This window comes from Suncus etruscus, chromosome 8, assembly GCF_024139225.1.
Source record: "Suncus etruscus isolate mSunEtr1 chromosome 8, mSunEtr1.pri.cur, whole genome shotgun sequence".
Taxonomy (NCBI): Eukaryota; Metazoa; Chordata; class Mammalia; order Eulipotyphla; family Soricidae; genus Suncus; species Suncus etruscus.
In genome coordinates this window covers 8130420-8143029 of record NC_064855.1, presented here as the reverse complement: position 1 = coordinate 8143029, position 12610 = coordinate 8130420, and the positions used below count along the sequence as shown (strand labels likewise).

Sequence of the window (12610 nt, the reverse complement as noted above, 5' to 3'; positions counted from 1 at the left end):
CCTCTGCTAACTAAATATAGTAACCTTCTTCTGGTGAGTAGATTGTGGCAATATTAATAAAGTAAAACTTTCCATGTAGAGATATAAAAATATGAATTTATTTTACCTTATTTGCATTCTAAGGAGGAATGATTGATTAATTGGGCCCTGAATAAGCAAATATTCACTAACATAAATATAAAAATGCTTATCTATTGATAAAACTAAAATTAAAATAGACAAAATTTAGGAAGTAAGCCTTAAAATGATGATTTTATTGTTTTTCGATCTGAGTTTGTTGTTGAATCATCACAGATCACTTTCAATTGAAGCAGTACAAATTTCCGAGACCAAGTTATAGTCTCAGTCTTAAAAAGCCTGATTTGTTAATAATTATGATAATGTAGTACTTAGCATTTGAGGGTTGTCATTGAATTGATTTTAAACATGGCCAACTTTTAAATTGTAAATTCACATAATAACAGACTGATTGAAAGCATAAGTAAGTCAGTGCCCAAAACTCCCAAAGAATCCTGTGTTGATTTTTATTTTTTAATGTAGAAAAGGACTATTAACCACTGTAGACATTTTTCTTTTTCCTCTCCTTCATGAGTGTACACTAGACTCTGATTTTGATGTGATTTTAGTAGGAACAGACTCAATTAAATGTAATACCTTTATTATTTTACTGGTGATTAAATTATTAGGTTATATATTTTATCTTTTCTATACAGTGGCTAAAACTCAGACAGAGTGTTTAGGTGTGGGTGGGGATTCTTACAGTTAGTTGAATTGCTACTTACTGGTATAAGTTTATGCTTTGAGGTTGCTTTTTTTTTTTTTTTTTTTCTTTACCTCAGCGAGCCTCCAATAACCCTCTGAGTTAAATAGTGGCTTTTCAAGTTTCTACCACTGACTTCTGGTGCTGGGAAGATTCCCCAAACTCTTCAGTGTCTGGGTTGCTTGACTTATTTCCAAAGCTGACTTATCTCCTGGGGAATATCCATGTCCGACTGGCTTCGAACAAACTCTGGCCTGGGGGTCTCCTGTTAGTTCCTCAGAATTTTCTTTGCTGATAAATTGTTTTGAAGAACAAGTTAAAAGCTTGACCCATCTCATGCAGCCTTGCATCTGTCATCTGTTTGCTACTAAGAATTCACTCTAAGAGGGAGAAAGGGCATCTTTGTGGTAGGATACCCAACTTCTCTCAGTGTCTAGAGACCAGATTCTAATAAACACTATTACCATTTTAAGACCATTTATTTTATGGGAACCTATATTTTATTTTCCTGCTGTACTTTATTTTGTTCGGGGCATTGCCAACAGCAATGTAAGTACTGTCTGTAAGTGCCTGAGCTCAGTGACATGAGGAGGCTCAGGTTAGTGACACGGGGACCACATGATGTTATGAGGTGCTGGTGCTGCCTTGTTTCCCAGAACATGCCATATCCACCTGATGGAGGTTGTGGAGCATGAGGAAATGAGAGTGTCAGGGCAGGGAGGTGAAGTCTGTCAGTTTCCAAGGAGGTGTATGTTCAGGGAGCACCAAGTAATATCTTTCTGAGAAGGGAGCAGTAGACCAAATAAGTTTGAGTACTTCTGATCAAGTACATGCCAATTTCTTGACTGTTGTCTCAGAACTTTTACTGGACTTACTTATTCATTTGGCTTTGGGGCCATATCTGGCAGTTCTCAGAACTTATTTCTTTCTCTGTGCTAATGAATGATCCCTAGAAGGTCTTAGGAGATCATATGTGAATCCAGGGATCAAACCCAGGTCAACCATTTATAAAGCAAAAGCTTCACCTCTGTACTCTCTCCATTCCACATTTATATTTTAAATTATAAAACAAAAGTATAGAAGTATGACTATAAATTCAGTATAATTTATATACCATGTGAATAAAGATTATTTTGTACATGCCTACCCTGGTCATACTGACTATGAACCCACAATATTATCCACTAAGGAACCACATACTTGAGAATCACTTCCTTTATAAATTTGAATTTCAGTTGAATTTGTTTGTTTGTTTGGGTCACATCCGGCAGTGCTCAGGGGTTACTCCTGGCTCTGCACTCAGAAATCAATCCTGGCAGGCTCAGGGGACCATATGGGATGCCGGGACTCAAACCACTGTCCTTCTGCATGAAAGACCCTACCTCCATGCTATCTCTCCAGCCCCTCAGTTGAAATTTTCTACACTATTATAGAATGTTTTACTGAATATTTAAAAACTGAAATTGATAACTTGATTATAAATGAAAAGTTGATAAAAACCCATGTCCTCTTTCTACTGTCAAGCTTGGCATCTTATGAATGTTATATGGTGTTGGGACACTTCAGTGGCCTAAGCCAGAGTATTTCTCAATTATCTAACATTTCTTTTACAACTATATCAGGTAGTAGCCTCCAAAAATATTCTAAATACCATCGAATTAATGTTATAAGGGCACCATATTGTCATTACACATAAAGCATTCACTATGATGATGCTGTTGAGTTTTTTTTGTTTTTACTTTTGGGCCACACCCGGTGATGCTCAGGGACCACTCCTGGCTATGTGCTCAGAAATCGCTCCTGATCTGGGGAATCCTATGAAACACCAGGGATTAAATCTAGGTTTGTTCTGGGTCAGCCTTGTAGAAGGCAAATGCCCTACTGCTGTGCTATCGCTCTGTCCCCTGTGATGATGGGTTTTGTTTTGTTTGTTTGTTTTTTTGAGGGGGGGTCACACCCTGCTGCGCTCAGCGGTTACTCCTGGCTCTACACTCAGAAATCACTCCTGGCAGACTCAGGGGACCATATGGGATGCCAGGATTCGAACCACCATCCTTCTGCATGCAAGGCAAATGCCCTACCTCCATGCTATCTCTTTGGCCCCATGATGATGTTCTTAATAAATAATTCTCATCAATTTTAAGAAACTTGAGAAATTTTATAGTGCCAGCTTACAATTGTTTAACTTTTCCAAAGAAACTTAATTTCCATGTTAAAAGGCAACTTAAAATTAAAAGAAGGTTCAGATATTTTAAGAATCATTTTAGAGGGTCACATAGTGTGAAGTCTTTCTCACTATGTAATTATGAATGTCACCATAAAGTGTAATTTCTAATTAAGCATTTCAAATATTCTAGAAATTATCATATAACTCATGTTAGTACTCATTAAACATAATTTATTTTTATTGCATTAGGCACAATAGGGTGATATTTTTCTGAGACATTTTTTTCCTAAGCTTGGGTCACATGACATGAATCAACTAACAAGGCATAAATGAGAGTCAGCCCAGCTTGTGAATTTTAGGGTCTGGCATTAGACCTGACCTTTGAGAGAAATAGGCACAGAAGAATTAGTATGAAAAATGATTTCTGTGAAAGGCAAATTTAGATTCCAGGAGACATGATAGCATCTGATCACGAGCCAAGAAACAATTGAAAACTTAATAACACAACAGGAAACCCATTGTAGTAGAGAATTTAAATGTAGAAATCTCAGATCAGGTGATACTGAGGGCATCTATCTGGACAGGAAGAAAGGGAGTCTCTGGCTGCTGATCCATCAATAAATGTCAAAATTTTTATTAGAAGTTAGAGAAAATTAGATGCCAGTTTACTGCCAAAAAGAAAGTGATCAGAGAAATCAGTGTCTCTATAAAAAGAGTTTATGGAAGGTCAACTTGGAAAAAAGAAATCAGGGCCTAGAGTGGAAGCTGGCCATTTCCCAGTAGGGTTCTGCCTTCCTGGCAGGGCAGATGCCAGCCAAGTACTCTAGTGTTTCTGGCCAGGGGACCCTGTATACTCTCTCATTGGCTGTCCCCATTGGTTTTAATTACAGCTCTAATCCTAAGAAAAGTAGCATTTCCTTTTGAGGTTTGTGGGGTATTTCTGGTTATATCATGGACCTAAGTTTGCTAAGGCAATTTACAACAGAAACTATAAATGCTAAAAGGCCTATGCTTGTAATGTTATAAATATTAAAACATTAAAATTCTGTCAGAGATTCTCATCAGTGAAAATTCTTTGTAATATCCTGAGTCAGGAATCCAATTCTCTATTATATTGCTTACAGGATAACTTGACATATCATATGTCAGTACAAAATACTGTGTACCTTGGAGTGAGATTCTAGTTTGTTTTAACAAGTGTTGCTCACCATTTATAAAATCCCATTTCTGAACACCAGTGACTCGCGGCATTTGAATCACTAGAACTGCAGTTAGACAAGTTTGACCTTTATTTGGTACATTCCTGGTGAGTTTTGGAGCAAAGACAAACTTTTGATTACTTCCTTGTTTCCACTGTAATTTTATTTGATAATTATGTTGCATTAAATACTATTTGAAGACAAATTACTTGCCTTTAACTTATTCTAAAATATGTTTTATTGAAAGAATGTGAAAGCCATCAGCATAATCATGAATATGAATATGCATCTTATTTTCCACAATTCTGTGATGATTTTTCAGGGCTTAACTTAGAATAGATGAATATATGAGGTTTGGGAGTAAGACTCAATAATTGAAAAAAAGAATAAAGGAGAAAGAGAAATATGATATGAGCTTGCTTTTATGCCTTCCAAGAATAAGACAAACACCTGCAGCTTATAAATTATTCCACTGTATTTTCACCTCCAGCAGTGAGCATGCCTTGCACAAACAATCTGATCCCACCGCATATCTTGTCTTACTGCATAAAACTAGGGAAAAATTACCCAGATAAATTCAATATTATTTTTCTCAAATGCCTACCTATTACATTTTGGGGAGCTACTCCTGACTGTGCTTAGGGAGTTTACCGCATTTTAGTTCAGTTTTTGCAGAACTTGGGGGCAGGGTAGATGTTCCTACCAGACTAGACTTTCCCCAGATTGCTGAGGCCCAGCTCAGGAGAACAGGAGAGATTGGAATGAGAGGAATGAGGAATTGAATCCTGACTAGAGAGAAAAGCACCTCTTTTTCGTGGGTGTAGTGGAACTGGGGGAGAGCTCTGTGAGTGTGAGCAGTGACACTCAACAGTTCTCCAGTCTGACTTAAAGGCTTTCCCAAAGTGAGGCAACATGGGGAAATGGGGACTGCAGAGGAGCACATGGGCTAGGCAGGATTAAAGCTTATGAACCACAAGATCCTTACATCTGCCTCAGAGTATCACTTCTGGGGTGATCCTGGAGTCCCTTATCACCCTTACAAGTCCCATTCTGCCCTGTGCAATTGGTGTGGGAGACATTATCTCAGGGGACACACTGCCAGGACAATGCCTCTGAAGAATGCACGGGACCAGAGGCTCTCCAGCAGTAATACACTAATTCACACTTCTTTCTAATAACAATATTTAAATATGTAAAAGGTAAAAAGAAATCATAGCTGAGTCTGGCAAAAGACAGAGCTGCAGGATCAGAGTCTTGGCACAGGCAAGGGTGCAGGGCAGGGAGAGTTGAGATCAGGGTTTCTTAGAGTGTGGGCAGAATTTGAGGTCAGGGCTGTTAGGGCTTGTGGGGCAGTGTGGTTAACAAAAGCAGGGCATACTAGGTGAGGCTTCTTGGCCTGCTGATATGTGATTGAAGGGGCCCAGCCTTTCACACCTTGCACCGGCCTCCAGACAGAGTCTGGCATGCTCCCTTAGGTTGGGTCTCAAACTCGTGACCCGCAGGCCGTTTGCGGCCCTCCATACAACATTTTGTGGCCCATGGCAGGCCTTCAAATATCACAGTATTCACAATTATTCCTTTACCGAATAATCGCAATAAAAATCGCATTAGTAAGAAAAAATCGCATTAAACATTCACATACCCTGAGCAGTTCCGTTAGGGGTATGCAAATGTTTAATGCGATTTTTTGCGATTTTTTTCTTACTAATGCAATTTTTTATTGAGAATATTCGGTAAGCGAATAATTGTGAATACTTTGTGCCTAGCGCAGACGTCATTTCTGCTGCTCCTGCCCACTGTCCCTTGCATTATCCGAGGCCTAAGAGAGAGAAGGGAGAGAAGTTTATTACAGAATTATATTTTGTCATACCTTCATCATGACTTTTTCAAAGCCTGCAATGAAGAGAAAGATTGATGACGAGCACAGACAATTTCAGGAAAAGTGGGAGACGCAGTATTTCTTTGTTGAGCACAGGGGCATCCCCACATGTCTTATTTGCTCAGAGAAAGTTGCAGTGCACAAGGAATACAACTTGAAACGCCATTATTCAACGAAACATGCTGAAGAATATGCAAAATATCAAGGAAATGAGAGAGCCAAGTGGTTTGCCAGTCTTAAAGCATGTCTAATGAGGCAACAAAGATTTCTTCAAGAAAGCAACCAAAGAGAATGTTGCATCAGTCGAAGCTATTTACATGGTTAGTGAGATGATTGCTAAGGCAGGGAAACCATTCACAGAAGGAGAGTTTGTTAATAAAAAAAGTGCATGTTACAGGCTGCAAGTATTATCTGTCTTGAAAAGAAAGGTCAGTTTAGTAAAATCAGTCTTTCTGCCAACACTGTGGCAGAGTGCATTTCTGTCATGTCAAGTGACATTTATCATCAACTGTGTGAGAAAGCCAAATATTTTGATGCATACTCAGTTGCTCTTGAAGAGGGCACAGATAAAACAGACACTGTGCAGCTTACAATTTATGTCATGATGTTGATTGCAATTTTGAATTGACAGAGGAGCTGCTCACAATAATTCCAATGCATGGCCAGACCACTGCAAATGAGATATTTCGGCATCTGTGTAATGCCATTGAGAATGCAGGTTTGGGCCCGGAGAGATAGCACAGCGGCGTTTGCCTTGCAAGCAGCCGATCCAGGACCAAAGGTGGTTGGTTCGAATCCCGGTGTCCCATATGGTCCCCCGTGCCTGCCAGGAGCTATTTCTGAGCAGACAGCCAGGAGTAACCCCTGAGCAACGCCGGGTGTGGCCCAAAAACAAAAAAAAAAAAAAAGAAAGAGAATGCAGGTTTGCCATGGAAGAAGTTTGTTGGAATAATAAGTGATGGAGCACCATTGATGACAGGGAGGAAAAATGGACTGGTGGCACTTGTTCAAAAAAAAACTTGAAGAGGAGGGTGTAGACTAGAGAAAGGTCATTGCTCTTTACTGCATTATCCATCAGCAAACCCTTTGCAGTAAATGCCTACTGTGTGAAAATGTGATGTCTGTTGTTGTGAACTGCATCAACCAAATCAGATCCAGGGGCTTAAAGCACAGGAGGTTCCATGCTTTTTTAGAGAAAATGGAGTCAGAATATGGAGATGTGCTCTGTTTCACCGAGGTATGTTGGCTCAGCTGGGGAAATGTCCTAAAAAGATTTTTTGAATTGAGAGAAGATGTGAAAGCCTTCATGGAGAAGGATGGGAATGCTGTTTCTGAGTTGAGTGATCACAAATGGCTTATGGACTTAGCTTTTCTTGTTGACATCACACATAAGCTGAATGTACTAACCAAGATTTTACAAGGCCCAGGGCAGCTTATTAGTGCTGCCTATGACAACGTGAGAGCATTCTCCATAAAACTTGTGTTATGGAAATCCCAGCTCTCTTAGACAAACCTTTGCCATTTCCCAGCATGCAAGGAACTTGTGGATGCAGGCATACCATTCAATGGTGAGAAATATGTTGGTGCTATTTTTAAGCTAGAGAAGAAATTTTATCACAGATTTGCAGACTTCAAAAAGCACAGAGCCACTTTCCAAATTTTTGTGGACCCTTTTTCCTTTGATGTGCAAGATGCCCCTCCTGTGCTTCAAATGGAGCTCATTGACCTGCAATGCAACTCTGTTCTCAAAGCCAAATTCAGGGAGGTTAGTGGAAAAGCAGACATGCATGGGCAATTTTTGAGAGAATTGCCCCCCAGCTTCCCTGAGCTTTCCCAAATGTTCAAGCGCACCATGTGCCTTTTGGGGAGCACATATTTGTGTGAAAAGTTATTCTCCACATTGAACTTCAATAAGTCAAAGTACAGGTCTAGACTTAATGGTGATCATCTTTAACCCATACTGAGAGCCAAATGTGGTTCAGATTTGTGAGAAGAAGCACTGTCAAGTCTCTGGCAGCAAGGAATAGGCAAAAGATGCCATGTTCAGAAGAACTGTTCATGATCTTCACTCAATGTTCTATTCATGTTCAGAAGAAATAATTAAAATTGTTAATAATGACGTTTGAGGACTTTTTTTTTGTGAAATCCCTTATACAGCCCTTCCTCACCCTGACTTTGCCTCCTGCGGCCCCCAGGTAAATTGAGTTTGAGATCCTTGCCTTAGGTGAAAGCAGAGCTACTCTTGGAGCCAGGGCAGCAGGATTAAAATTCAGTCTACCAACCTATAAACCTATAAACTGTTCCTCCTTGTGTGTGTTAGTACTAAAGTTGGAGCTTGGCTCATCTAATATATCTGGTCTCCTGAGTGTTGAGCATTGTACTTTTAGACACAGCATGAAGCTTAACGCTTGAGAAGCCTGTCTTTGTTAAACCTCCTGGGGAAGACCCTGCCAGGAGTGTGTCCCTGCCACGCACACTGTAAGACACATGCTTGTCCGCAGAGCAGAGTCTCCTGGGCTCTTGGTGGCTTGTCAGTGACCCCAAGTGTTCCTGCGGGAGCACCAGGCAGTAGCCTCACAAACAGAAGGGAAATAACCATCAGAGGATGGTTGAGGCCTTTTCAAGTTTTTGCCCAATTGCTCACTTGGCCGGCGAGAGTCAGGCTGCTGAATGGGATCTACATGGGTCTGGGAAGCCTCGAGCAAGGTTTCCATAGAGTTAGAGGGTCAAAACCAGGCTGCATCCTGGGATTGTCTGGAGGGGGCCATGCTGCCCTTCCCAACCGGCCACGGCCCTTGGTGAAGTACCAGATTAAGTTTCCCAGGGATCCCCCCAACCCTCACTTAGAAACTCACCTAGGGGTTCCCTGGCTTCCTTGTCCCATCTGTCTTTTTGAACAACCTCCTGCTCTGTTTTTGGTTTGTTATATTTGGTTTGGGGGCTAAAACTGACAGTGCCCAGGGCTTATCCCTGGATGGTGCTGGGGATCCACTGCAGAGCAGGACTTGGGCCTCAAAAATGGTGAGCCACCTGCACAACAGTGCCATCTGACCCCACTCCTAGCTCTGTCTACACAGCGGTTCTGGGTTGTGGAACTGCTTCCCACTATGGCCTCAGATCAACCAAGTAGCAGAAAAGTTGGGCCAAACCTTAAGCTCAGTCATTTCGTGGCCATCAACCACTTGACTTCAGAGACAAAGAAGTCCTTGGCACCTTGGATGTGGACATGCAACCCTGTTCATGCATGTCAGCCCTGCAGCCCCAATAGCAAATCTGAACACATTTTGAGGATTCCATGCATCGGGGTCTCCAACCCAAAAGCCCTGAAGGCTACACAGCTGCTCACACAGGCTTCGGTCCAGGTATAATTGTTCTAAGTGTGTGTGAGAGTTACAAAATTGGATCCTTGCAAACATTTCTGCTCACTCTAATTTTCTTACCTCTGCTTCTTGTGAAAGCAAAGACATTTAAGTGCCCACTACTAGTCTTTGAGATACTTGTTTTTCCATTACACTGCCCATATATTTTTGAGCTTTCTTAATAAGTTACCAAAACCAAAATACAAGTATGCCTTCAGTTTACGAAGAAAATGTACTTAGCCAGACTGAATTTATCTTTGGGTGGTATGCCAGGTGATTATAAGGGAAGAACAAGCATTTTGGATATGAAGATAATGGAGAAATTTTATTTGGGTGTTTTGAACAGCTTTAAAATATGTTTATCTTGGTCCTTACAGAAAGTGTGGACTATGGGCCGGTGTTTGTGCAAGAACCAGATGATATCATATTCCCAACTGACTCAGAGGAGAAGAAAATAGCCCTGAATTGTGAAGCCCGGGGCAATCCTGTTCCCAATTACAGGTAGAAATCCACGATTAATCATTTTTCGATAGTCTTAAAAATTCCCTTCGGGGGAGACTGACATTCCCGGAGACTATTACAATGTCTCAAGTCATTTGTGCTCTTTGTCTTCTGATATTTCCCTAAGATGGCTTCGAAATGGAACAGAAATAGATTTGGAAAGTGATTATCGCTACAGTTTGATCGTCGGCAGCTTCATTATCAGCAATCCAAGCGAAGCAAAGGATTCTGGGCACTACCAGTGTCTGGCTGCCAACACTTTCGGCAGCATCCTTAGTAGAGAGGCCCTGCTGCAATTTGCCTGTGAGTAAAGTCGTGCTTTTTTCCATATATACATATAAAGTACATGTGTGTGATATTCAAATCTCCCTAAGTAGAAGCTTAAGAGCTCATATTTGAAAAGACTGGGAAAACTCAGGATCAGGACCTCGGAAACAAGGTGTGTCTTCCCTAAATAGGGTTCCCTACGTTCTTGTTTTCTTCTAGTCCATAGGAAGCAGGAAGTGCTAAACCTCCTAGACACAAAAGCAGATAAGTTTTAAAATTCTAAAATTTTTTGAAATGAATTAATAAGATAGATTTCTAACTGGGGAAATCTACAGTGGGCTGGCTGATGCAACCCGGTTTGATTCCTGGCACCAGGGGCACCCTCACCATAGAGGCCCAGCATTGTGGAGAATAGTAACTAACCCCAACACAAGGCCAGACAACACCTCAGACTCCGCACTAAGCTGCCTGCCTTTTTAGTAGCATCCCAGACCTCTAGAACACAGATTTGCTTTTATTCTATTGTGATAGCAGCAATTTGCTAAAGGAGATTCTAGACCCAAGGAAACATTTTAAATGTTTATTTATATTCTGGGATCAAAAAAAAAAAAGTCCTAAAGTGGACTTTTTTACTTATAATTACTCTATCTTTCTTCCTGGGTATCTCATTTTTTTTTATTGGAAAACAGAAATGACATGTAATTATGTATGCTAACATTTTTCTTTTAAAATTACAATTAATTGAATGTATATATTTCTTAAAATTGAAATTCATGTCACTTCTAATAAGGACTAATACCAAATTGATAGGTCGAAAAAAATTTAGTGTTACCTCTTAGTAACCCTACTTGAATTTAAACTCTTGAGAATGACAAACATTCATTAAAACCAGAACGAACTGATCATCTTTGTGTTAACTCATATGTAACAAACTTGGCTACATAACTGATCACAATATTTTAAAGTTAAAAATTATACTCTCAAGAATTGACTAATTGATTTTTCTCTAATCCCCAAGAATTGTGTTTTACTAACCAGCTGCACACTTATATGAGTGCAAGGAGGAAAAGGAAAAAAAAATAAAAGCTGATATAATGGTTCATTTTGGAGAACACTGAGCCAAATCCTAAAAAAATATATAAATATTTTAAAGTATATTTAGATAAAGTTTGTGTTAGTATATTGAATACACTAAAAAATAAAATAGTAACATAATTGAACACCCTTTATTTTAGAAAATGTTATTTTGGTGTGTCATAAGGATATAAAAACACTTTCAGCATTCATATTAAAATATGTGAAAATATTTTGGGGGCTCTAGAGACAGTATGGTAGTTTAAGGTGTTTCCTTGCATGCAGTTTTCCAGGTTTGATTCCCAGCACCACATATGTCCCCCAGGTAATACCAGAAGAAATCCCTAGGCATAGTGCCAGAAGTAAATCCTAAGCATATCTTGGTGTGGCCTAAAAACAAACAAAAAATGAATAAATTGGGGTCGGTGAGGTGGCGCTAGAAGTAAGGTGTCTGCCTTGCAAGCGCTAGCCAAGGAAGGACCGTGGTTAGATCCCCTGGCGTCCCATATGGTCCCCCCAAGCCTGGGGCAATTTCTGAGTGCTTAGTCAGGAATAACCCCTGAGCATCAAATGGGTGTGGCCCCAAAAAAACCCAAAAAAGAATAAATTAATTGATTTACTAGAAAGACATGCTTTCAGTATTCATAAAGGTAAAATAATTCACTTAATTTCTTTTCTGTGTAAAAGAAGATTGTATAGAGAAAATTCATAGAGAATATGTTGAGTAACTATTGTACTTTTTTGGTCTTTATGACAAATGCTCCAGTGAGCAGTCAACATAGGGGCAAATTGCAAAGCATTTTTATGTGATTTTAAACAGAAATGTATTTATCAGAAGATCTCAGGTATTTGAATATGTCTTTCTAGAATTACTGGAAATACTTGTAAAATTTGGTTAATATACTCCCTTGGATAATAAAAATTTACAGCTCAATGACTAGGAAAGGGAAACTTCACACTTAACCCTCCTTCCATCTATACATCATCTACCCATCCTTTTATCCTTCTATTGCATCCTTCCATCCATGTATCCATAGACCCATCCTTCTATCACTATATCATCTGTCCATCCTTCTATCAATGCATCATGCATCTATACTTCCATCAATATATCATCCACCCATCCTCCTGTCCTACAATCCATTTATTTCTTTCCATCCATCCATCCATCCATCCATCCATCCATCCATCCATCCATCCATCCTTCCTTCCTTCTATCCACACATCCATTCTTCCAATCTTCTAGTTCAGCATCAAGTCACCCTGATGTGAGTTAAGAGAATATTTTTCACTTGCAAAGTAGACAGACATATGATCCTTGGATCTCAGCTTACAACCCTGCCTATTTACCCGCACCAAGAGAACACTGCTGGATTCTAGAGGCTGTTCATTGAGGGTGTGTGA

General features: G+C 39.9%; 1 protein-coding gene across 1 annotated transcript in view; it reads left to right on the top strand.

The window, feature by feature from the left end:
• Positions 1 to 12610, top strand: part of CNTN5 (contactin 5) — a 636787-nt gene that overhangs the window by 266683 nt on the left and 357494 nt on the right. The window contains exons 4-5 of the mRNA XM_049778604.1: positions 9742 to 9865; positions 9993 to 10168. Coding sequence (XP_049634561.1) covers positions 9742 to 9865; positions 9993 to 10168 — 300 coding nt within the window. The remainder of the gene's footprint in view (positions 1 to 9741; positions 9866 to 9992; positions 10169 to 12610) is intronic.